The following is a 27,304-nucleotide window of genomic DNA, read 5'->3' as shown; positions in this document are numbered from 1 at the left end:
CCTTTTTCATTGGTTTCAACCACTACTCATTTTTACTTGTGTGAGATCTTTAATATATCCAGTGGCAATCAACGTGTAAAATTAATAACAAGCATCCTCTGAGCATATGAAAAGGGAAGAAATTAAAGAAACCTGTCCAAAGCAGTGGGAAAATTTGCTGCTGGTAAAGTAGGTTTATCAGAGAAAACCTCTAATAATGTGAATTTAGTGCAAACTAAAAGGCATGGAAAGACACTGCTGACAAATGTTCAACTTAAAAGACCTCCTGAGCTCTCACACACATACATGTTTTTAGTCAAAATGAATATAAATAAGTTTTAATTCTAAGGTTTGCAGGTAGGCTTAAGAGTGAACTTTATTTTCAGTTGCAACTTTTATTTTTTATTTGTAGTTATACATAGATTAAGATGGACAGAAGGGAAAATATTTGAGTAGGAAGAGAGAGTTAGAATATGTGTTTGTCTCCATGTATGTCCGTGTGAGTGTGAGTGTTTGTTTGCGTCTGCTTATGGTTGTGTGCAAAAGGTTTTTGCTTGATCCAAATTGACAAATCACCTACAAGAGTCAGTTTCGCATCCAAACTCACAGTAATTACGGTGGAAGAAGCGACTTGGCCGGCAAAACTGCAGAGGTGGACGGGCTCAGCGTCACATTTGATTTAGGAGGCAGCGAATAGAACCAATTAGCCACTTTGGCCGGGGATCAAACGGCTATCTGTGCCTGAAAAAAAAAAGGCCCTCCTGTCCAATTAACAGAATTTATGGACAGGGCTAAGGTACCGCCGGGCTGTGATAAGGTAATTTGTTGGGTTTGCTGTATACTGCGGCAGTTGCTGATATTTGACGCTAATGAGGATGACAGATTTGTAATTTAAGGCGAATAAGAGGAATGGACTCAATTATTAATCATTTGTTAAGTAAATGTTGTAGTTCCTGATTGTATCTTTAGATAATGGTCTCTCTGTTCAGTTAATGCATACATTTACAAATCACCCAAAGGTCTTTAATCCAGTCACATGCATCTCTGATTTCTTTTTTTCCCTCAAGTGTTTGGACTTACTGGTGCGCAGGGCAGACGGTGTGACCTCGATCTCACTGGCGGCCTGGTAGGGTTGGAAGGCCGAGGCTCCACTTCCGGCGCTGAGGTCTGCAGCAAACAGATCAGGGCTCTGGGTCCCTGTGGAGCTGGCGCTGGTGCCATCGCCGCCATGATGGGGCTCCTGTTCATCATACACTGCTATCAACTGGAGATGGGAGGATGGGAGATGTTGGATTTAATGAACATGTTGCTTTTAATTTCATTGAATGCATAATAAAAAGACAACAGGCTTAACTGCTGTATGTCCTCAGAAAGACCAGGAGTGGTGAAAGAAGGACAACAATAAATAAAGTAGATTACATTTATGGAAAAGGTTTTCTTTGTATTTGACAAAAAGCTTAAAACCCAAACAATGAGAACATACACTGGGATAATCTGGAATTCTGAGAGAAAATTACAATAACAAAGAGAGAGAGACGGGGACACGTAAGAAAAGAGTGAGGAAAAACCTTCAACAAATGATGTAAAAGAGCATAAATACCCCCAAATAATGGAGAGATTTAAAAAAGAAAGGAACAAAAGGATGGGCAAGCAAAGAGAGAGATGTGAAGAAGAAAAGTTTTGATTTGTGGAGAACTGTATTGCTTTATCTCTTAGAAATAACTACATAAAACCCCAAAAGGTTAAGCAGCATGTGTGGAAATGATAACTCTGTGTTACATAAGCTGCTTGCTCCGAGACAAGTGTTACGATAAGTATATGTTAAGTAATATGGGGAAAAACAATCTTTTTTAACATGTAAATGAATTGGGTTTTGTCTGTAGCTGTGCCTGTAAAAACAGGATTTCGTTTTACAGAGAATCCAATAATACAAATTCAGTCAAAACATCTAGCTAAGTACAGAGAACAAAATTATCAGTGAAAGATAACCCCTGAAATCCTACTAGAACATTAAGTCTTTCATGTTTAACTGTTCAAATCTTCTAAATGAGCTAATGCTAACTCTGGTTAGAGTACTTAGAGACATGGGGAAGAGGGAGGACTTTGTCAGAGTGTCTGCTCGCAATTTTCTTGCAGTTATTGGAGTGGTCATTTCTTCCAGTCAGGGTGTTTAATTGAATTTCTTATTTTTACCCCTACCCCTCGTTTTCAAGTGCCCCTTTGCCCCTTGGAATAGAGTTACAAGGAGTTGTGGTGGAAATCTTCCCCTATGAAATGGGAAAACCCTTCAAGACCCTAACACATCATCAGTAGCTGTCAATATTGTTTATGTATACAGATTCGACTATGGCAATAATGGTATTATCATAATGACATTTGCCATTTATCCAATGAAGACAGAAAAGCATGAACCTTGCGATTTGTTCAAAATGTAAGTTTCATGCTAGTAACTGATCAAACAAGTCATCAAATAAAGACCACAGCTTCATTACCAGGCCACTTAGTGGTGCTCTGTAGGCTAATGTTAGCAACCTGTGCTCCTACCCTCCCAGCCTAAACTGATATCAGAGGAGCGGTAACAAGTGCAGCAACTTCGCTGTTGGACACAAGTTATATTTCAGGAGTTACGTGCCATTAAAGAGGGGGAATGCAACATGGAAATATGTCAAAATGCTGGACTGTCGTGCACAAATCAGCGATAGCAATGTTTATATCACACGCTGAGCTACACGTTTTGTTACTTGCTCACACCCACTACTGCCCCGAAAAAGGCGCATTCTGTATAAACAAAAGTAGGCAGGTGGCATTTTGCCGCACTCCCAGATTTTGTTTTCATACTGCCAATGCTGAACGAAGACTGATTGGGCTTTCCTGTAAATCTGCACAATTACTATTTAAAAGGGCTTAATATAATATGATAGTTATCCTAATTTTTAAATCCTAATTCATTAAGAAAGTATATCCATTGGTTTTTTTTGCTGCTCATATAGGAGTGTGCCTCTGAAAAACCTCTGTTTGGAGTGCCATGTAGCCCTTATCTTTCACCATACCCCTCTATCCCAACAAGAATTGGGACACCCTACCCCTAGACATGATCAAGGGCTAAGTGTAAGGGGCAAAGGTGTATCAGGGTTGGCCCTTGCTCAAATGTCATAATTGTGTCACTCCCTTAAACAAATCCTCATCAACCATTACTATAAGAACCTGGATATAGAGCAAGAGAAGTTACAATAAATTTATTGGAATTGGTGAATTGTCAAAACATGGTGGTGCTTTTCTGCTCAAATGCACGAGAACTGCACATACAGTCCAAATGGATATGGGGGTGATTTAGACTCTCTTTTTTACATTATGACACTGAGGTGCTTATTACGTCCAATCATATCCTCTCTTCATTCAAAATGCCTCCACAATTTCGCTCCACATCGTTACCTTACCAAAGCTCTTCTCCCTCACAGATGTGATTAATTCCAGCCTCTACTGAGTCCCTTTATTAGATTAAAAATGAGATTCATGCCGTCCCTCTTTGACTCCCACCAGGCCCACGGCTGTGTTCAGCTGGCTTCAGTTAGCAGAGGAGAAAATGAAAAATCCATCCAACATTCGCCATTTCAAAGGATGTGATCTAACTGTCCCTTGTGGTGAGATCTGATGTAGAGGCATGATCGTGATAATGTCCCCACTCGGAGGTCTACCCCCTGACCCACAGTATCTCACCGGGGTTAAAAATAAACACGCTGAATGGCTCAAACATCTTCAAGATATGACTGCAGTTCATGTGGGTTTATTTACATGATCCCGACCCAAGAAAAACTCTGAACTAAAAGAAAACTTGACCAAACACCTCATGGCAAGAAGACGCTGAGCAAAAACAGGCTCATAGACACATTATTTTCACTTTGGGAAAATACAAAGCAAAGATATACCACATGAGAAAAATAGTCAAGGTCAGTTTCATTTTGCTTTTAGATATTTTTTTTTTTATCTTTGGAGAACAAGTGTCAAGTATCGAGAAACATTTCTGAAACCAGCTCCACATTTATAAGAAGAAAGAATAAAAAAACGATCATGCATTTTTTTTTTTGCTTCTGTCTATCTACTTCTGACAGCAAAGTTTCGACTTACTCACTTCACTCAACATGTTTGGTTAAATGTGTGTCAATACACAGAGATAGTATTTTTGATGGTGGCAGGAGCTAATACTAACAAGTTGGGCTACACTTTGGACAAATGAAAAAGCAATGACAAAACGTAATCAAATCACTGCAAGAAAATGAATTCATGCAGAGAGGAAGTCATTACACAAACAATTAACAAAGCAGTTAAATTGGAAGTTATGGCTCGGCAGGAGCCTTTGTAAGGCCTGAGAAAATAACCCTGGTGTCATTAGAGTAATCTTGGCAAAGCCACAAAAACCTGTGTTATGCCAACTGAGCCATGGAGAGAGATGTCCCCATTTACCTGGTAGGGAGCTTTAATGAACGGCAACCCAGTCGCCAGAATAAATTTTGTACCCCAGATATGTACATTTGTAGCAGATACATTTAAACTTTATGTTACTTAAAGGGGCAAAAAGCAAAATCGTTTCACCGCTAGGTTTGCTGTTGTGCACTGCCTGTAGACCAAAACAAAGTGTGTCATGAGCCACTCCTCCCTCTACCTCTGCTCTCCACCCCCCACCCCACTCCACTCACCTCGTCTAGCAGTTAGCGATGTCTTGGTCTCTGCTGTGTTTAGCTATTCCCCTGCCTACTTCAATGATGATGGTACCTGTAATAAATGTAATATATTTGCTGAGATGGAGGCGAGGCTCAGTGACTAGAGGAGCTGATAGAAGCACTCCATAGCTGTTATGTTACTCCAGTAGCCGGTGGCAGCCGACTCGGCTAGCGCTAACACCGGGAGCTAACGCTAACGTTCCTCCTCTTCTCCGTGAGTGAGAGCGATGTTTTAGCCTAGCGGGCAGCTGGCTCGCGGGCTGCCCACTAGGCTAAAACATCGCTTCAGTTTAAAGTGGGAAGAAGCAGCGGGTTTATCGGGCAGCTGAGTGAAGCTGGGTGAAGTGGAGGCTGCAGAGGAAACACCTGGATGGGTTAATGTCCGGAGCTTGAGCAGCCCGCCAGGCTGCCCGCCAGGCTGCCCACTAGGCTAAAACATCGCTCTCACTCACGGAGAAGAGTAGGAACGTTAGCGTTAGCTCCCAGTGTTAGCACTAGCCGGGATCTGGCGATGGCTCTAGCCAAGTCGGCTTCACATGAACATACATGAACGTGCAGCCAGACCGGCTTGTAAACAATGGGCTGGAAATCAACACAGAGAGAGGGTGTGTGAGGTCATGCTATACTCCAGATGAAACTGCACCTCTAGTTCTTCACATAGCAATTTTTTAATTCCTTCAATCTAGAAATGATGAATTTCGCTTATTGCTCCTTTAAAGTTTCAACAACACTGTAGATAGTGTGGGGTTAGGTTTAGGCAAAAATAACATTTGGTTATGGTTAGGAAAAGATAATGTTTTGGCTTAAAACACCCGGTTTTGGTGGCACTATCCTGGCTGGAAAGGCAGCAATGTCTTGGCAAAAAAAAAACACAGCTGCTTTTAGTGGCACTATCCCCAGTGAAAACATGGTGACGGGTCCCAACAAGCCCACTCATGTTTCACTTAAAAACACCCACATTCGGTGGGGAAAAAAAACCTGCTACAAATGCAAAGATAACCCATTAAACAAAAACAACTGCTCTTGTTGTTTGTCAGTCTCGAACATTGGTCTGCAGCTTGGCAGGTGTTTCACCCAGGTGACAGGCCATCCACCATCACTTCCACTTCCCGACGACAAAGTCAGCTCATATGCTATTTGTCACTTTAGGAACATTGCTATAATAGTCTGAAATGTACAAATGTAACATATCCGTGGTTTGCAGAAATGTACAATGCCAGCATTTTCTTCTGGTGAATGAGCAGAATTAGAAGTGCCTATTTTTAACATGTTGCGTATCTTCTGATGCATAAAAGAGAGGGAACCACTGCACAGCAGTAGTCTTTCACACACCACCTGTTGTATGTTACTGAATAACAACTTTCGCACTCTCACTTTAAAAAAAAAAAGGCACACTCTTAAAGCAACAATCACAATAAAACACACTACGTAAACATTTACACACTAAAAGACACGCTCTGATATATACATAGAAATATGGTAAAGTTGAAAGAGAAGCATTAGCGCACACACAATTACATTTAGACACACAGAGACATCCACACAATCCATTAAAGCACACACACACACTAGCACCATTCAAATCCAACTACCAGTTTTCCAGCACATTAAACCTTCATTTCAGCCACATTTAGCCTGAGAGCTGTGGAGTTTTATAGCACGCTGGACAGGCTCCCTGGTGAGAGTAACAGGCTCTCAAGGGGAACACACACGCGCACACACACACACACACAAACACTTGCACACAGACCTCAAGACTCATTTTTCCCATTAGGCCCTTTACATAAATGTGCAGACATTTACTTCAAATTAGAGCTTGCGTCAGCCCGGGGCTAATGTGTACACACAGTAATGGGGATAATAAAGGTCAAGGGGCAGGAGGGAGGGTTGTGGAGGGAGTGTGTGTGGGAAGGTAGGGGGTTGAAGGAGATGTGGAGAACGTGTCGATGAAGAACATAAAGAAAAAAGAGGGGAATAGGAAGAACGAGGGGAGGTAAAACAGATATGAGAGTAGAATTGTGTGCATGTGTGTGTGTGACTTTAAAGGGAAATTTCGGTTTATTTCAACCTGTCTCCTATTGTCCTAAATTTGTTTCAAGTCTCTAGTGACATAGAAATAATAGTTAGCATGTTAGCCATTAGCCTAGATACAGCCGTAGCGTCAGACCTGTTAAAAAGTAATTGAACGGGCATCCTTTATTTGAGCCAGAATACACTGACGAAGAGCTTCGTGAAATTGAAGAACGGAGGAGGAGAGATAGAGAGGCACAACAGGTAACGTTAGAGGATGACAGAGGAGGAATGGCTGCTGGAAGGCTTTAGCTCTGGAGATTGGTGGTGTAACGTTACCTGTGAATGCTGTACCCCAATGCCCACAGAAGAGGAATACCTCCATTGCAAGGAATGGGACCGGTTGCAGCCTTAGCTAAATGGTAAACAACAAACATGGCATCACACCGGTAAGGTAAGACAACACGTTTACATGTCATTTTCTATATGTTCTCTGACATTTATCCTAACGATATGAGGCGGTCTTTGTGGAAAAAAAAGCTTGTTTAGTGGACTAACTTTGCACTTGAAGGGATGCCCGTTCAATTACGTTTTAACAGGTCTGACACTACTATGCGCCCCGGCTGTATCTAGGCTAACGGCTAACATGCTAACTATTATTTTTATGTCACTAGTGACTTGAAATAAATTTAGAACGATAGGAGACGGGTTGAAATAAACCGAAATTTCCCTTTAAGGGAGACTCTTGGGAGAAGGCAGAGAGACAGGTTGTGTGTCTGTGTGCGACTGTGTTTTATGCGTACACGTCTATACTGTATATAACTTCCTGTGTGTAACTGTCAGAGAGTCCTCCACTCTTCCCTCATTAAGGCTCAGTTCAGCCAGAACAGCTGAGTCAGCAAACCTCCTCCCTCCTCCTCCTAGCCCGCTCCCCGAGGACACCACAGAAGAAGAACCCCCCCCCCCCCCAAAACCCCATATGATTTTACAGCCCATGTGGTTCTTATTACATGGTAATCAGTTCAGCTGCAGTGCGCACTGTAAATGTGGTGGGGCCTCAAAATCTTAAGCCATTGTGCTATCATTGAAAGGTAGAAACAATCAGTGATAATCATCGACAGTATGTCATAATTACAGCAGTATGGTGGATATGATGAGGCTGTCGATGCAAACAGCTCCATTTTTTATTCCGACATACTTTTCAAGATGCAGAAATCCCAGAAGTAATGCTATTTTGGACAAGTTCTTAACAGTATTTGTACATTTCCATTGATGCTTTTCTCCTCCCACTGTCCAATAGTTGTAATTATCAGATTATTATGTTTCCTCAACACTGACTTTCATTCTTTGACTACTGGAAAAGGCGCGTTTGCCCACAGGAATTCCAAACGTTTCATATTATCCAGTTATTTCAAATCAAAAGCAGTCGCTGAAATCATTTGCATTACACTCTTTTCTACACAAATTCAGTCAGTACGAGATCATTTGTGTACAATAGTGTACAAACACAATATCCATGCGCAGCTGAGAACATCTCATTGCAAATTTTTAATAAAAAACAAATGCTTGCTGAAAAGAAGAGACACAAAAACCCCACAAATGACAAGTGAACAAACTAAATATCACCTTAAGTATGTCTTCCCATCATTGATTAGACATGAATGTAAGTGAACATGCTGGAGTGTAAACATCAGAGGGCACAGCTGGGACTGACAGATGCTCCCTCGGGACCTAATGCTGTTCTGTTGGGTGTTTTGTTGAGTGAATTGTTGTCTGTGTGCCATCATACAGCTCCAAGTCAAAGCTAATTGCTGAGGTTTGTTGACAAGCACAGCCCTGACCCTGCCATGGGAGAAGTGCTGCCACCCATCATCACACACACAAACACAAACTCACAAAAAAAGGTGACATCAAATCAGCAGGGTTGGTGTATCCTGAGGAAAACAGAGGATCTGTGCAGCGAGAAATGGGTGTTGATTGGCCTGTGAAATTGTGTCAATACAAGTCAGAAGGTTTACACTTTCTAGAATGAGTATAACCTCATTTTTTGGCGTTAACTGTAGCCTTTTATATTTCAATCGAGGCTGCAACAATTATTTTCCTAATTATATGATTGGGACATAAAACATGACATATGCTGATAACATGTGATGCTGTCAACAGTGTATTCCTTTTAACCATAGGCATAGTTTTCTGGAGGGGATGCAGGGGACACATCCCCCTCAATATCTAAAATATGTGGATGCCATTTTAAAAAATTAAAGTAGCAGAGGACTGGGGTGTCGGTAGCACAGTGGATAGTGCCAGCGCCCCATGTACAATGGCGATGCCTCGCCGCAGCGGTCGCATTTGCCGCATGTCACCCCCGCTCTCTCTCTCTCTCTCCCTCATTTCACTCTATCCTGTACATTAAAGGGAAAAAAGCCCGTTTCACGTGTCCTTCCCAGTTTTGAAACAAAGCCTGCACTTTTGCTTTTCACCAAAAGTTCAAAAATCCCAAATGTGAAGAAAAGCAGATCTTTGAGTTTGACAAACTGTGAGGGTCATATGTGAGATGCTCTTGCTCAAAACTGAATTTTATTTCTACTGATTAATGAATTAATTCCTTCACTAATTGCTTTATGATGTACTGTTGTGCACTAAAACTAAAAAACATCTAATTCTCAACTCCCAAACTTGTTATGGAGGACGGCCGCAAGTATACACATTTAAACTGTGCAAAATGTGAAAGTTTTTGTACATGGATGTAGGTGTGTGTGTGTGTGTGTGTGTGTTTGCAAAACTCACTTTTTATCAACTTTTGTTCACTTTCTTGCACACACAAACACACACACGCGATAAACACAAGCCAAAAAAAGTAACAATAATTGAAAAGTAAATTATAATGGAAAGTGTGAGTCAGTCCACTTTTCAGCAGTCACTTTCAGCTCATAAATCATCATCATAACTCTGGCTAGAACAATACGCTGGCAGCCCGGACCAGAGAGAGGGAACCGGAGGTCTATCAAAGGGGAATTAATCCTTATGGGGGTGTGTTTGGGGGGGGGGCAAGATACAGTCACTACAGTTTAGCAAGATACAGTCACTGCTTGCACCACATCACTGATCGCCCAGTCTTATTTCATCAGAAATCCCCGAGCTTATGCAGCGCAGCCGTCCAAAAATTACAGTTGCCTTGGTTCTGGCGACCAACTCCAAAGCATAAATCTTTCCAAGCTGCTACATCCATCTATGGACCGCTTGATTTATCCCCTCATCACATAAAATAATGACAAGTCGTTACAATTTCACACAGAATTATATTATAGCAATAGACTGCATTTTCCCTAGTGTCAAGCTCCACGCTGTGTAGTGTTTGTGTTCTTTTATATGATTTATTGAATCTAAACTGTATTATCAATAAGTGAGAAAGAGAACAGGACAGATTACTTAAACAGAAGGGGAAATTTGTTCGTCATACAGAGTGGAAATGACAAGATAAGTGGAGTTGGAGCACAAATAGACTATATAATAGAGCCTGCCTAAAAAAAGTATGGATGAAACTAACAATTATTCTTATTGTCAATCTGCCAGTTATTTTCTCAATCTATCAATTGTTTGGGATATAAAACGCAAAAAAAGGTGAAATATATTCTTAAAGTAGATCTAATTGTTTATTTTGGGTAAACAAAAAGTCCAAAACCTTCAAATAAATAAGAATTTGTTCAACCAAATCTTACACACTGCTCCTTTAATATGAACATTACTACATATAAATCAGAAACGCAAAATAAGCCCCCTTTAATATAAATTATCAAGATAGTTGCAGATTATTCTTTCGACTACTCATTTCTATTTTCATTTAAAGGTCAGACATTAGAAGAAATTAGAAGAGAAAGAAATGGGATCAGTGAGTACAGCATTAAGTAAGGACTCGTTTTAATTAATTAATGGAACTACTCTATTGGAGTTGGAGTATTTAATTCGACTGTTCATTGGAGCCACTTCTTGGATAAATTTGGAAAGTCCCATATTCGGCTCATTTGTACTGGAAACCCCAGTGCTGAATTACTGCTTTTTGTATTTTGCTTAATACTACACATTTTCTATTAATCTTTTGTAATTGCCTTTTCCAAGTAATGGCTCCTGTTATAATTTGAGAAGTATTTCCTGGTCTTGTTAGAGAGCCTGGGCTGAATTAAGAGCTGTTGGGCTGTACAAATTAAAGTTATTTGCCTTGACTTGAAGTTTCAGATTGATCTGCCAATAATAACTATTATGGTATTGTTTATTTAGCCACAAATTAATGTGCTGCAGGTGGACAACCTCAGATAACGGATATTTAGAGCCTGTTATTTTACCATGTATTTCCATATGCCCATATAAAAGCAACAACAAAAGGAAGAGGGTTAACAGAGACACTTTGCGAACAAAGATGACCTGATTCTCGTCCACCAGACCTGGCATCCTCTCAACAAGGTCTGTGCCAGGGAATGAGAGGGCAAAAAAGCAAAGCTGTCAGCAAACGGAGGGAAGTAACCACTTCACTTTCGCCTACACAGCTGTGTAATCCAAAACATGTTGTCCCGACTCTCCTCTCAGGTCAAAAAACTGCAGCATAGAACATTTTCCTCGGTTACATGCTTCGGGAACTGTGAACAAAAGTGCGAGGTTGAAGCAGGCCTTTCCCCAAAAGCGACAGCCATCAAAACCTTCAAAATCACTCCGCCAAAGCCAAAAACCACAGAGTGCAGACAGGCAGTGACCGATGTTGCCCTCGGGTCGGCACACCACAATGTTTATGTGAGGAGCTCAGTCTAGCATCTGAGGAAAAAACTATACCCACCATTAAAAAAAAATCATAATTTTTAAAGGATGGTTGGAAACCTTAAACATAAGATAACAACATGATAATACCTATGCAGACAAGATTTCCTACATTTTATGGTATTGAAAAATGAACTTCAGCTCACATGGTTTTAAGTGAAAATGGAAAAACTGAGGGATTTGAAAAGTGAGCCATAGTTTGGTTCATCCATGACATTTATTTCTCTAGTTTTCAGGAAATCTCCTAAAGATTTGCACCTTGAGTTGAGACATTGGAAAAATGTGACTCTTGACAGGCTCATTATGTAAAGAAGGAAATTGGCTGCATATTAAGCCATTCTTTGAAAGTCAAAAAAAAAAAAGGTGAAAAGTTGGAGAGCTGTGGCGAGAGTTATAGTTACATGGTTTCCGCTCAACGAGTAACAAATACATGAGGGCAGCCAGAGGGATTCATCAAAGCCACGGAGGGAGACGAGAGGTGTTTTCTCCTCTTTCATACGTTCAGTTTGATTTGTTACCTGAGAGGTTACATGAAAGTTTCCATCATAATTTTTCCACAAATAGAAGTTGGTGGACGGCTGTACAAGCAAGGTTGTACAATAATACACTGGGAAAGAATAACAGTGACTCCATCTCGCCTACTCTATCAACAGGAGTCATTTTAATTGATGTAGTATATATATAATAATTAGGCACAAATATATGGTGAGGAGAGGCAGCTCAACATTATGACATATCTCAGATTTCCACACATACATGGAACAGTTTCCTCCAGCATTTTGTAGCAGAGACAAGCCCCATAGCTTGAAATACAGGCGACCTCTGGTGCAAATACAAAGAAGTGTGTACACTTGTGAAATAAAACATTAACCTTCAGTAGAGAGAAGCAGAGGCACTACTTCACCCATGCCACATATCTAATGAGATAATTCATTTTTATTCATCTGGGGCTGTTTCGTATGTTTTATAATTTAGGTCTTTCCGTTCCAAGTAAGGGGAATCTTAATGTTGCAACACACAGTGAGAAAATAGTGTGAGACAAACAAGTTTTGCTGCAACAGTTTGGAAAAGATCCTTTTCCTGTTTCAACATGTTCATGCCTGCACAGAGAATCACGAGGCAACTGCCTCCGTCAAATTTCGTCCTGCCTCCAGCTCTTGACAAAACTCTGACGGGTGTCTTCAGGAAAAAACATTTCTATGAAGCACTGCACTTGGTGCATTTCTGTAATCTCTGACTGCAACTGACCCTTCACTAAGTAAGCTCCATGTTTACTCTGACAGCTATTTGGACCATCGCAATGGGGCGGGGCTTAGTGAAAGGTCAATTACGACATTACGCTGATGTGGTGGCACTGTATCATAATGAGAACAGTGGACCCAGAAAGGCACTGCCAAAACTACCAGAGGAATACAATAGCCTTATGTTTATAGTGGTTCCAGCCCTATGAGCGCAAAAGAAAAGTCGATGAAGTCATTATTGGTCTCCTTTTTCCCTGTTGTTTGATTTTATGATAGCTTTATATCACCATCTGGCACTGCAAATGGCAGTTGGTATTAGTTAAAACAGCTTTTAGTCTGGTAAAGCTGGAAAGACATTGACAGATTTGAACTTTCTGGATCAATAACTCATAAGAAAAACATTAAAACACAAACAACACCTCTTTCCTACCATAGTAAAGCAGACAACGAGCTACAGCCTAATTTTTATCAAAACCAGCTATCCTCCTAGTTGGATTAACAACGTTGCTGCTATGTGCAGACAGCTGTACAGAGGGACTGTCTATAAAGTACAACACCGAAAGGAGATAGGCTACTACAAAAATATTCTATAACTTCTCTCCTATATAGTGTAGGGTCGCCAAAATTACTTAGCATTTACATAATTTTTAGAACTTGTAAAACACATTGCTTGTTATAAAGTATTTGCTTGAGTCAGTTGAAGGTGCACTGACACATGCACCTTTGTTAACATGATCAGAAAGGTACCAACTCCGCCTCATTTTGAGCCAGGAAAAACCCTGAATGCCACGGTACACAAAGCCAGACCCATAAAGAAATGATTTTCCCACTGTGGTGTGGAAGACACTACACTGCCTGCTCAGAGTCCTGACCTCCAACACCTCTGAACTGCAATGAACTGGAATGTCGACTTCCTGGATGTTTAGGAGGGATGACTGCGGAAAGAATGTCTGGGAGCAACAGTACCACTGCTTTTACAAAACCCTTTCTTTACAGAGCTTTAAATTTTAATGAAATCACAACTGACATCCCAGTTAACTTTCCCTCCAAAGCTTCACTCTACATCTATCACACTAGCTCGCACATTTAGGCTTATCCCGTCCCATTTCTACATTCAGAAACATCCAGCACAGTGTGTGCAGTGAGTTCTTGCTACAGCACTCTGAAGTTATTTGGTCACTTTGTTCCCTCGCAGTCACCACATATCACTCTAATCCACTCACACACTTGTATCTGAAAGTTTCAGAAAGACAAATTTAAGACTTATTGGACCTTTTAATGTTTCTGAGAATTTCATATAAAACCATTTTGACAACTAAAATAAAGAAACAGAGCTCACAAAAGCAGATTATTTTGTAATAATTAGTACAGTAAAAAAGAGCAACAGGCTTCCTGCATTTAGTCACCATAAACATCACAAATTTTTAATATGAGTTGTATATTATTATGAATTCAATTTTATATTCAACCAAGCATGTGGGTATAACTGCACAATGCACTGTACTTGTCTTGTTTACCAACGTTTAATGCAAAGGGGAAAAAACTTTAACTGGTGTCTAATATAAAGAGGGCCGCAAAAAATAGAGGAAAGTTCAAGACCCCAGATTTTTTAAAACTTTCTCTGAATTTCAAATTGGATTTGACTCATTTCTATAATCAAATGGGTGTTTTGCCAAACAATTCCAAGAGCCTCTATGGAAAAGCGCTCATCCGAGCAGCAGAAGCCAAAGGGGCGGCGGTTTGGATGTGTGACAGATGTGGCTAAGATTAGCTGAGGCTGGTAGACGAGCAGCGCAACCCCAAACTCCCACAGAGACTGAGTAAGCAAAGGCAGAACACACAGTGACCTTGGCTTCACTGAGTTTAGACAAAGACACACAATCACAGAAGAAGAAGAAGAAGAAGAAGACGTAGCAAATAAAGCAGAATGAGACATGACATTGCCCAGGTGTGCGCTCACCTTCCCACATGCACACCATCAAAACATCCAGACACTCAACCTTCCACTGCTTAAATGCCTTCCTGCTCGTTTATTCAATCAGTTTGTTCCTCAAAACACAAACTGACACAAAACACACAACAATTATGTCAAAGCAAACACAGATTTAGGATTACATTGTAATCGAGGTGAGGACAATCCAGAGCAGCGTGGAGCAATTCTGCTCGGCATATTGACCCGCGATCCATTTCACTTTAATCCAGACGATAGAAAACATGTGGGGGAAAGCTCGGGCCATCTGAGCCGAGGCCAGACTGACAAACTGAAAACGGCAATCAGACAGAGCGGGGGAGTGCGGGGGTAAGGGAGTGAAGCACTGAAGGTGATTCATTCTCCAAAATGAGAAGAGTGCTGAGTTGTGACTCTTATTCCCTGAAAGATGTTGCTCTTGTTACACCGCTTTCTGCTGAACTTTTATGGGTAGAATTCTTCTGAACTTTGGCTCCACGCCCGAGACAAAGCGTTTACAGCCATGCTAGGAAGTCAGAAATGACTAACCTGATACAAAAAGTGCTTGCGATTATGTTTTCATGCGTATCTCCTTTCTTTTATTATTTTATGGGGATTTATATTTGATCATATTTTCCATCATAGGTTTGATTAATTAACATAATTAGGCAGAGCTAAATCTGTTCGCATGCTTCATATCGCTACTGCCGTGTTGGAAACCGCTTCCCCTCTGCTACCTACCCCTCACTGAAATGACTGGAGCCGTTGAGTTACCACGCAGCAGTGTGAAATCAGCTTTATTCTTTTTCTAGCCAAGAGTTCGATGAGAACATTGATACCACTCTAATGCGTGTGCGCTACATGTAAAGCTAGAGACAGTGAGGAATTAGCTTAGTTTAGCATAGAGAGTGGAAGCAGGGGCAAACAGCTAGCCTACCTCTGTGTGTTAATGCATTTTATTACACTGCTATTTTGAATACTCAACTTTGATTGGTCTACTTCAGCATTCTACAGTCTGCTATGAATAACTAATTGTCATGGACACAGATCTGATCATAGACGCTTAGCGGAAGCAATAAAATCATTTTCAGATCAATATTTTTTGTCAAATCTTTAGAAAACAGCCATGTCAAAAGAAGGATGATGTATTGCAAGTAAGTCATTAATTCAAAATAAACCCTGCATCACCCTGTTAAGGTTTATTTTAGGATAATGACCCACTCCTTGTACATTATCCCTAACATAAAAGCAGTAACATACAGTACAGGCCAAAAGTTTGGACACACCTTCTCATTCAATGCGTTTTCTTTATTTTCATGACTATTTACATTGTAGATTCTCACTGAAGGCATCAAAACTATGAATGAACACATGTGGAGTTATGTACTTAACAAAAAAAGGTGAAATAACTGAAAACATGTTTTATATTCTAGTTTCTTCAAAATAGCCACCCTTTGCTCTGATTACTGCTTTGCACACTCTTGGCATTCTCTCCATGAGCTTCAAGAGGTAGTCACCTGAAATGGTTTTCCAACAGTCTTGAAGGAGTTCCCAGAGGTGTTTAGCACTTGTTGGCCCCTTTGCCTTCACTCTGCGGTCCAGCTCACCCCAAACCATCTCGATTGGGTTCAGGTCCGGTGACTGTGGAGGCCAGGTCATCTGCCGCAGCACTCCATCACTCTCCTTCTTGGTCAAATAGCCCTTAAACAGCCTGGAGGTGTGTTTGGGGTCATTGTCCTGTTGAAAAATAAATGATCGTCCAACTAAACGCAAACCGGATGGGATGGCATGTCGCTGCAGGATGCTGTGGTAGCCATGCTGGTTCAGTGTGCCTTCAATTTTGAATAAATCCCCAACAGTGTCACCAGCAAAACACCCCCACACCATCACACCTCCTCCTCCATGCTTCACAGTGGGAACCAGGCATGTGGAATCCATCCGTTCACCTTTTCTGCATCTCACAAAGACACGGCGGTTGGAACCAAAGATTTCAAATTTGGACTCATCAGACCAAAGCACAGATTTCCACTGGTCTAATGTCCATTCCTTGTGTTTGTTGGCCCAAACAAATCTCTTCTGCTTGTTGCCTCTCCTTAGCAGTGGTTTCCTAGCAGCTATTTGACCATGAAGGCCTGATTCGCGCAGTCTCCTCTTAACAGTTGTTCTAGAGATGGGTCTGCTGCTAGAACTCTGTGTGGCATTCATCTGGTCTCTGATCTGAGCTGCTGTTAACTTGCGATTTCTGAGGCTGGTGACTCGGATGAACTTATCCTCAGAAGCAGAGGTGACTCTTGGTCTTCCTTTCCTGGGTCGGTCCTCATGTGTGCCAGTTTCGTTGTAGCGCTTGATGGTTTTTGCGACTCCACTTGGGGACACATTTCAAGTTTTTGCAATTTTCCGGACTGACTGACCTTCATTTCTTAAAGTAATGATGGCCACTCGTTTTTCTTTAGTTAGCTGATTGGTTCTTGCCATAATATGAATTTTAACAGTTGTCCAATAGGGCTGTCGGCTGTGTATTAACCTGACTTCTGCACAACACAACTGATGGTCCCAACCCCATTGATAAAGCAAGAAATTCCACTAATTAACCCTGATAAGGCACACCTGTGAAGTGGAAACCATTTCAGGTGACTACCTCTTGAAGCTCATGGAGAGAATGCCAAGAGTGTGCAAAGCAGTAATCAGAGCAAAGGGTGGCTATTTTGAAGAAACTAGAATATAAAACATGTTTTCAGTTATTTCACCTTTTTTTGTTAAGTACATAACTCCACATGTGTTCATTCATAGTTTTGATGCCTTCAGTGAGAATCTACAATGTAAATAGTCATGAAAATAAAGAAAACGCATTGAATGAGAAGGTGTGTCCAAACTTTTGGCCTGTACTGTATGTCTTTAGTGGTTCCCCCTGAGGAGTTTTGTTTCAGGCTGAGGTTGAAATTAAACCTGTAATTTCCCCTTTTCTGATTTTCACATCACCCTTCATTGTTAAATTTGAAAAGCTTGTTCTCAAGTTAACCCCATCTGCTTGTTCGCTCAGCTTCGACAGCTACACTGACCATTCTGGATACTGGAGCTTTAAAAAACAAAGTTGAAGAGTGCCGACAGTCTTTCAGCACAGTGAAAAGTGTGTTTAATTCAAGTTGCTGAAAGCTGATAGATGTGGGTACAGCACAGAAAAGACTGTGCAACAAATCCACTGGAGAGCCGCACACACACACACACACACACACACACACACACACACACATACTGAGAGAAACTATTTCCTATGGCCAAACACCTGATATTGCACTGTGAACCCATTTCTGAAACCTCTGTAAGAGAAGATTGTCCTCTGGCTTGATAGGTAGAGCAAGGTACTACCGCTGCCATGGGTACAGGTTCATTCCCCACTGAGGCTGCCAACACTAAAAATAAAACGCACTCAAGTTACTGTGGGTATTTTGAACAAATCACATCCATCAATTTCAGCCTGAGCCAAACTAAAAGACAAATTGTGCCTTGCAAACTTTTTGACAAACCTAATGCTGTAATTTGGTCCTAAAATCTTTTGTGTCCTGTTATTTCTGTTGCTATCAATATACTCATGTCCTTAACTTCATTGTAATTCTACACGTAATGAACCTGTACATGTATATCAACATGAGACTTTAAAACTACTTTATTATGAAGTAATTAAATTTATTCAATCAACCCTATGTATCGGGTTGCACAATACACAATGTACACATTATAAGACCATAACCAAGCTGGTCCAAATGTTCAATAATTTAACTTGCAAATGTATGTGCCCTAAAATGTGCAAACACAACAACTACTGCTGCCACTAGGAACGGTCAGTTTAGCAATAAACTCCACATATTAGTTCAGCTAAATAGCTGCTATGTTAGCCATGTTTAGCATGTATGCTAACAGGATAGTCTTTGTGGCATTTAATGCAAGCATCACATTGCAGACACACATTTAACTACTGTGTCTGTTCCTGCTGGACATATGACGATCAAACTGGTACTGAATGGTGAATAAATGAACTCTGACCAAAATCAGTTGTTAAAGATACAACCTGAACATCTTCTCTCAACAGAAAAGTCTTTGTCATCCCTGTGAAGGATTTAAGGTTTCTATATCTTGAGATCTATGGTATGTGTTATAGTGGAAAAGCTCCATTTGGTTGCTGTTTTACCAGCAGAATAAACCACGTGAGGAAGAACCATTAGTGCTGTTTTGTACAGCAGACTGCAGGGCTGGGCTACCTGCAGCTCAGTCTCTATCACACCAGCAATCTCCACCGACAACTCGGCAGCCAAGTAAGCTGATGCTCCTGGCATAAAGACAAGGAACTGGAACACAGCGGTTTACTCAGCAACTTTTTTGTTATGGTACGTACTGTATCAGCTGAATGTGCTGTATATTTGACAGGCAAGCACTGCTCTGACTCCAATGTTAGCATGCTAAAATATTAGCCATGACAGTGTTAAACCAGAGATATTGGATGAAGCGAGATACCCCACTCAGCTCACTTCCTGATTCAGTGACGTCAGCGCCACGCCCCCGTAGGAGACTTGCGGCAGCTCTGAATGTATTGTCGTCAATGAGGAAAATGAACGTGATCACAATTTATGGTCAATTCTTTCGTCTTATAGTCACTAAAGTAAATATTGGGTTCGTTTTCCACAAGCCACACATCTTACCAACATTCTGACACTAAAGCTGCATTTTTCATCCGCACAGATCAAGAGAAAATTAACTTTGTTTGAGCCCTGTCCGTCTCAGAAAACAAGTTCTCGTGAGATCTTGTGATCTTGATAAACAGGCGGTAAAATCACAGTTAGCTTACAAACAGTTATTTACCGCTAGTAATAAATAAAAAATGCCCAAGCTTTGTGCAACAATAGGCTGCAATAATAGGAAGAATGTATTTCATTCCACCTGCTTCTCGATCCGCATACACAGACATCCACAGAGCCTCTGTTTAACACAGTGGTGGGAAGGGGGGTGTTGAGGGAGAACAGGCTCTGACTGGAGGGAGAGCTAACCACGCCCACTTAGGAGACAGGAAGAGTAACCGTTTCCTTAACATTGGATAAGCCTACGGTGGGGTATCTCGCTTCATCCAATATCTCTGGTTAAACTAAGAGTCATTTCACAAAGGCAGACTCACGTCCAACAAATAAAAGGTGGACACTTTAAGTTATTTATTTACAGTTAAACTGTTATTCTGGGTAAATTAAGATTCCTTTGAAGCTAAAATCACAGAGCCTTAAGCTGCTAAGCTCTGCTCACTTGAGAAGAAATCTACAGAGACATATAAACTAGAAATACTCATCTATTCCTTCTCATTGTTCCCTGTGCAACATCATTAGCAAGCTATATTTTCCTCTTTTTGTAAACTGCCTGTGGGTGTCACTGATTGTCCGTGTTCAATGAGTTAGTCAGGCGAAAGGGCAACTACCTAAGCTTAATATAAGTCTTTATTTTTGTACCACTGTAACTCACATTAGACTAATTAAACTGTGAGCAAACTGGCCTGACAGTAAACCAGTCTAACATGGGTGCCCTGATAGAGAAAGCAATGGTATTGATCATCACTTCTACAATTAAAGATGTGGAGATAGGGTTGAAAAACAGAGTGTTCCTTTAAATGAATGGTGTAGGTGAGCGGGGTGTGGGGGTGAAGGGGGGGTGGTTAGCTAGCACCACTAATGAGCACCATACATCACATGCTATCACAGCTAATCACACTAAGGGCTATATTTAGCCGTTTAGCTTCAATTACCTGTTTTCCATGGGACTAATCAACACTTAGCAGGCGACACTACCGTTGTAAATGTGACTGTGTGCGTGTGTGTGTGTGTGTGTGTGTGTGTGTGTGGATGTATATGTTTAATTAAGTAGGAAAACCTGTGTATGAACATGAGGGCTTAATAGGTTTTTGAAAAAAACTGCAGCTCTGAAGCCGAACACATGATAAGCTGAGGTAAGTCGACAAAAACCAAACAATCACTTCAACAAAACAAAACAGCTGTAACTTAAATTACTGGGGGGTTTCGGAGGTTTACGATGTAAATGTGAAAGGCTTTAATCTGTTGTATGTCGGTACTCGAAAAGCTGTTTGGTTACATTTATTTCATTTAAACCAAATTTAAATTTTAAATTAGAAACAAATAAGCTCTTTAATTAGGAGCAAGTTTTGGATTTTAATGTATACTGGACTGTAGATTTGAAGGTTGATGTCATTTGCAGCATGTTTTGTTTTCATTGCCCCTGCTTTCACAAAACTCAACCGCACATTGCTTTATCTCAAAAAATAACCAGAAGCAATATAATGAGTAGTTTTTCGCCCTTTAGCTGCCAAATAATAGTTTCAGCCTTTCTAATGCAAATGTTTTTATTTCAGTTTTTGTTAAATTGGTCTAAGATTAAATCCCAAGCTTTAAATGGCCTTTTTTGGCTTTCTTACTACAGCCTGAGCAACAAAGCTAATTCCTATTATGTAACTTTGATTCTTAAAGCCGTTATTTCCTCACTATCAACCTCACAAATCATCCTCAACCCCACAACACAGCACAAGCTGTACTAATGTTAACCAAACATGATCCTACATAACACCATATCCTCTGCATGACCCTGTATTGTACTGTAATGTAGGCCACAGGTCTTGTTTTTCTGCTGTGTCTGTTTCAAGACAACAAACAAGTCATTCATCGAACCTCCGTGACATAAGAGGAAAAAGACAGCACATTTAATGGATGGATGACGGTGCTAAAAAGAAATGTCAACGCAGAGGGTCGTGAAAGGGAGGGAGGAGAGCGTGAAGGAGGTGAAAGCAGCAGGTGAGTGAAGATGGACAGAAAGACGGAGGTGAGAAGGAAAGGAGAGAGGTTGGTGGATGAGAGGAAGGAAGAAAAGGGTGGAAATATAGATGGAGGTGGCCAGAGAGAGGAGAGAGAAAAGGGGAAAAAAAGGAAGGAACTGATATAAAAGGACAAGGAGAAAGAAGATGATGGGGTTAGCCAGGGAAGTGGGTGAAAGGACGAAAGAGGCCAGAGCAATCTTCCATGAGAAAGACACAGCGGAGGGGAGCGAGCTCTCAAGAGCGAGCCGACAGTGCTTTACACTGAGCTGTTTCTTCACAGAGCCTGGCTGAGCAGCTCAGAACACGGTGAACTGGACAGCTTCCCCTTCTCTTTGCAGAGAATTATTCTGTCACTCCTTTGGCTTGGACAAGTGGTCCTAGTCGGAAGGGTTAGCGTAGCATGAGCTCCGATGTGTGTTGCGACACAGCTGGCAAGGCTCAGGCTGGCTCAAGCATTGGGGTAGTTTCTGTTGCACAATGAGGCGGTCGTCAGTCCAGAGGAAACAACTCTTTTATAGCAATAAATTAGCTGAAATAAAGAGGTTGGGAAGTGAGGGGGGGACAGAGGGAGAAAGAAAGGGGTGATGGGAGCTGGGGTGGGCAGGAAGGAGGCTGAAGTTTCATGAGAGACAGACAGAGAGAGGCAAAGATATAAAGATACTATACAGCACATACCGTACTGTCTGTATTTATCATTATAGCTATTAAAAGACCAGGCTTCTACTCCAAAAAATGCAACAAGTCCATAAATCTGCCGTGCTTGCTCGTGATCAAGTCGGAGTGTGTCCAACAACTGAACACGTTCCAGTATTTCACTGTGGAAATTCTAGTTTAAGGCCTAAAATGAGTCCCCTACACACTACACTGTTACTTATATCCAGCAGAAGTCTTGTTTTTAACCAACAGAAAGACATTTTTATCCTTAAAGCCCTGAAACTTACGGAGCTACAACTTCTGCCTCAAACACACTTAAAGCCCAATCAGCGTATCAGCTGATACTGGCTTATCACAAATATATTCAAAGGACAGTAGCAGCATTTTTGTGATTAACTTTCTTTTACATTTTTTTGTCTTAAATTAAGAGAGAAACATTTTTAGTTGAATTTGTTTTTATTGAGAGTTATATGTTAATTAATTTTCAATCAAGTGTACCGTCATCGTACAGTTACTGCTACTGTCGTCTAAAATAGAAAGGTTTATTCTTCAAGCTGTAAACTAGCCAGTCTCGGTACGTGTCTTCGTCGTGTGGAAAAATGCTTGACACTGCTCCGCTCTGTCAATATATCAATTCTGGCCTTGAGCACTGGTCTAAAATCCTGTATCCGATGGGCTTTTATTAAGAAACAATATCATTATTGTTGTTGTGTCCCAAAAGGTCAAAAGTCAGAGTCAGAACAGCATCGATACATTTGGCACGTATTTAGTGTGTTTGCTGGTACAGGGAGGATTGAACCCCAGTTCTGTTAAACTGCACAAATCTCCTGGGAGTATATCCAATATTACTGTATTATCATATTCAAATATAACGGAGGATAATCTGGGGTCAACTTCAGCTCTAAAGCTGTGCTTTGGTGAATGGCACTTCAGAATGAATTGTTTCCTTCAATGAGACAACCCGCCAAAATATACATGATGAGGCAGATGAGCTGCACCTCACTGATTTTTTTCTAAACCTGCCTTTACTCTGGCTACTTTACCCTTAACATGTTTTGACAGTCCCTGAAGAATATTTGTGAGGTGGTTTCACTCAGCGATGGGTGATTTGGAGCGTCGGAGTAAAGCCAACTTGGCATCACGTTCTCCATATGTGCCCAGTTTTCCAAAATAATAATAATACACCACAAAACCCAACTCGTGCTGCCATTAGATGCTGTTCCATAGCCTTAAAGTACTGGAGGGTGATTTTTTTTAACCACACCAACATGATTGTTCCTCTGAAGACTTCATTAGAGAATATTTGCAGAACAACTCTAATCACTGAGCTGTGCGGGCAGTATCCCACCATATATTAAGTCCATGTTTGTATAAGAGCAGCCCCAGAGGGAACGTAACCACTAATACCAGCCGTGTTAGTGCCCTGCTCCGCCCTGTAAAATCTGCAGGAACACTTTGTGCAATGGAGGACTCGGGGATACTTTCAAACTGCATGTCTGTGTCATTAGGAGGCATCTATGAGTGTATGTGCGTATACGTCTGGCTGAGGATTTGAGACCTTGAGATGTGAGACTGACCCACATACGAAGCCGTTCTCCAGCCAGGCGGAGGTCTCATAAGCCTTGCTGTAATTGAGGGCCAAGGGAGCATCTCAGGAGTGACGGCCGCTTAATGAGAAATTATAGTTCTGCTGATGCTTTCAGAAAACCTGACTCCATTTGATAGTAATTACATCTCATATGGTTTCATTATGCTGGCTCCTTATTTGGATTAGGCAATATTACGACTGAAATAGGAGCAGATAAACTCTGCCGGGATTAACACCAGTTTGAGACCCCACACACTCTAAAACACACACACACACACACACCACACCCACACACACACACACACACACACACACACACACACACACACACACACACACAGTGATAAACTAATGAGGTTTGGCTAGTAAGTCCAGCAAGAGTGGTCATATTGAGTTGTTAAAGCTACACTGCAAATTTATCTAAATTATTCTCAAATTCTTTATAACGTCAATTAGCTTTGAGTCCCATTACATAACAATACATATGATTCAGTATGCGAAGATTCCTTCTGGTCAACAAGGGACCAATCAAATGTCTCCAGAGTGGCGATCACACTGGGTTGGTTTTAAGCAGTAAAGGGTGAATTATTCTAATTGGTTCCAGTGGGTTTGAAGGATTTTGTGAGCTGCTTATGCATCCTTAGTTTTTCTACCCAGCGACCTACATATTTTTTAGATAGAAAACAAACACAGGACTTTTGCCCAGGAGATCAGTGTTTCATCCCGAAAGAGAAAAAATGTCCATCACATCTTTCCCAAGCCTGTGGTGACATGTATGTTTTGCTTGCTTAAAAGTCCAAAGACCAAATATATTGGGTTTACAATAATATATGACTAAAAATGGCAGTGAATCCTTTCATTTGAAAAGCTGGAACCAAGGACTGTATAAAAAAAAAATGGACTTAGCCACCATGATGTCACCCATTTGTTTGTGGACTCCCATTTTTCAACATCTTGGACTTGGGAGCCAGAAGTGGCAAAATTTGGACTAGGGTGGAGGTAACCATAAACCTAGCTGCTAGCTTGGTCAGCACGATGCACTGAGCCAACGTTGTCACAGTGGTAACGACCTGTCAAAAGACGGTGCTCACCCGTCACTCATGGTGGCCATGCCCTAAATTATGCATACCTTTACAGCCGTCTGCTGTCAAACTGGGCATTCTAACATGGAGGTCTATGGGGATTGACTTGCTCTTGACTTCAAGAAGCCACTCAAGGAAGTACTGATTTCAGCATTTCCATGTAGCCTTCATTTTTCAGGCTTAGAGGTCGCCATTTTGCTGAAACCAAAGAATACTCAGCAATCTGTCATTATTTTTGCTTGAAAAATGACTTAAACGATAAATCAATTATCAGTAGTTGTCGATAATCACTCTATCATTTTAGCTGCATTTCTCTAGATGATGAAAAGAAACAGCATTTAACATCCTAGTCAGGTCACCATAATTGAAGCTATGGAAATGATTTTCAACTGCACTGCTGTAGAAAATGGCATCAGATAACACTGCTGCTGTTGCTTGTTCCTGTATTTAAACATCTGTGGATCAATTTGAGAGTAGTAAGAGGTTACTACACTGCATTTTAAAAATTTTTATTTACTTCACAAATTTTTAAAACCATTAAAATGATCTACAGACACCTTTACACTTCAACTATTACCCTCTCTCTCTGTATTTCATTTGGGAGCTGTTTCTGGTAAAATGCTCGTCTGACATTTTCTGTGCTGTTCTAGCTGGTTTTAAGACCACTGATGATAATTGGGGACCTGAAGTTTGCATAGATAATAACCCAAGCTGCAGTGACTTCAGAGAGAGACTTTCTCATTACCACAGATATTGCTCTTGCGATTAAAAGTGGTTCTGCTAAGTCAGAGGTAAGAGCTGGTGGATTTGAGATGTGGCGGTATTAGAACTGCAAGTTTAGGCTTTAATCCAGGCCAAGGTGGAGCAGGCGTCGAGGTTTTTCCTGTCTAAGTCTATCTCTAACACCCATGCTACGCAAACACACACAACTCTCTGCTATTTATGAGTCCTAACCTACATACACACCAACGCAGAAGTGAGCTCTTACGTTAAAAGTACCCAAAGTTCCCTACTTTCTCTCCACACACACACACACACACACACACACACACACGCACACACACACACACACACACACAGACATACACTCACCTCCCCAAACCCATCATCAAATCTCTTTCCCTTTCACCACCTCCGTCCCCAGGAGAGGAGCCCCGGCACTGAAATCTAATTAAAGGCTCCATAAGCAGAGCTCAAATGAAACTGTCACATCAAAGCCACCACTGGGACAGAATGACACAAATCAATAAGACAGAGAGCTTCGGCAGATCCCCGTGCACCCCGGAGACTCCTGAGCCGACCTGGGCTGGGATTAGGCCAGTCAGACACCACTCCAACTGGAGGTGGGAAGGCTAAGGAGTGTTGGCGGCTGCAGTCTGTGTTCGAGGGAGTGATGGAGTCTGATTGTCTATGTATCAATTTTTCTGTCCACCAGCCAAAATCCTGCTATGAATGTAGAATTGGTAGTACAAAAGCAAAAACACAAAGTTTGGCTATGTTCACACTAGGGATACAAAGATATATTGATTTAATTGCAGATCGTGGTAATAAAAAAATTTAAAAAGTTCTCAGAATATGTTGATTGTGGGATAATCGTGAATACTGTGTCCAGCAGCACCCAAAGAGACTCTGCAAAAAGTCTCTGCATAGGCACAAACCTTGAAAAAAACAAGGTATCTTAACAACTAACAACTTTGGCAAAGTTATTCCAGTATGTTCAAGTACCAGTTTAAGTGTTTTGACCATATTTAGATGATTATCGGGATAATACTGTGAGCCGCAATTATTTTGGCCAGGATAAATGGACATTAAATTTTCTTTCGTCCCATGCCTTGTTCAAACTATAGCTGTAATAGACAATTATTCATGTTTCTGCAACACAGCTTTGATGTTTTCCCAAGTAGTTCTTAAAAACAGCTGTTGACAGTTCACAACAATTAACAGACAGAAAGCAGATGCACAAGGAACATTCATCCAGAACCAAACATACTTCTGTATTTTGCCTAGCATCAGATTTAGTGGCATGAAAACGTCAAGTATCTGTTCTTAAAAGCTGAATATAATTTTTTATAAGTTTCCCATTTGAGTACAAAAAAAAAAAAAAACAAAGCTTAAACTTGAAAAAGCCAATTTGAATGAACTCAAGTCAAAACTCCAAAGGTGCTTTTGGACAGTGAGCATTTCCCACCACGGCTCCCTCCCGACAAGATCAATGTTCTGTCCCGGCTACCTCCAATCTTACAAGACTGACACAAGACACCTTGTAAAACCTCATCATGCAGCTAAACAGAGCAGGTTAGTTTAAAAATTTGGAAATGCTTAGCAATATGAGATGATTAACATAAGTAGTGTCATTAATATTGTTTAATGTCAGATCAGACAATCCGGCTTTTGTGGCTGATGTTGCTCCAATACCATT

The 27,304-nt window shown here is 41.0% G+C and overlaps 1 protein-coding gene across 7 annotated transcripts in view; it reads right to left on the bottom strand.

The window, feature by feature from the left end:
* The window catches only part of pard3ab (par-3 family cell polarity regulator alpha, b), a 289,056-nt gene that overhangs the window by 180,437 nt on the left and 81,315 nt on the right, over positions 1-27,304 (bottom strand). For all 7 annotated transcript variants that reach the window (XM_033651213.2, XM_033651215.2, XM_033651220.2 and 4 more), the window contains exon 3: positions 1,060-1,243. In XM_033651213.2, the coding sequence (XP_033507104.2) occupies positions 1,060-1,243 (184 nt within the window). The remainder of the gene's footprint in view (positions 1-1,059; positions 1,244-27,304) is intronic.

The sequence above is a fragment of the Epinephelus lanceolatus genome, chromosome 12, assembly GCF_041903045.1.
Source record: "Epinephelus lanceolatus isolate andai-2023 chromosome 12, ASM4190304v1, whole genome shotgun sequence".
NCBI classification, from domain to species: Eukaryota; Metazoa; Chordata; class Actinopteri; order Perciformes; family Serranidae; genus Epinephelus; species Epinephelus lanceolatus.
This window is presented reverse-complemented; position numbering and strand designations above follow the sequence as displayed.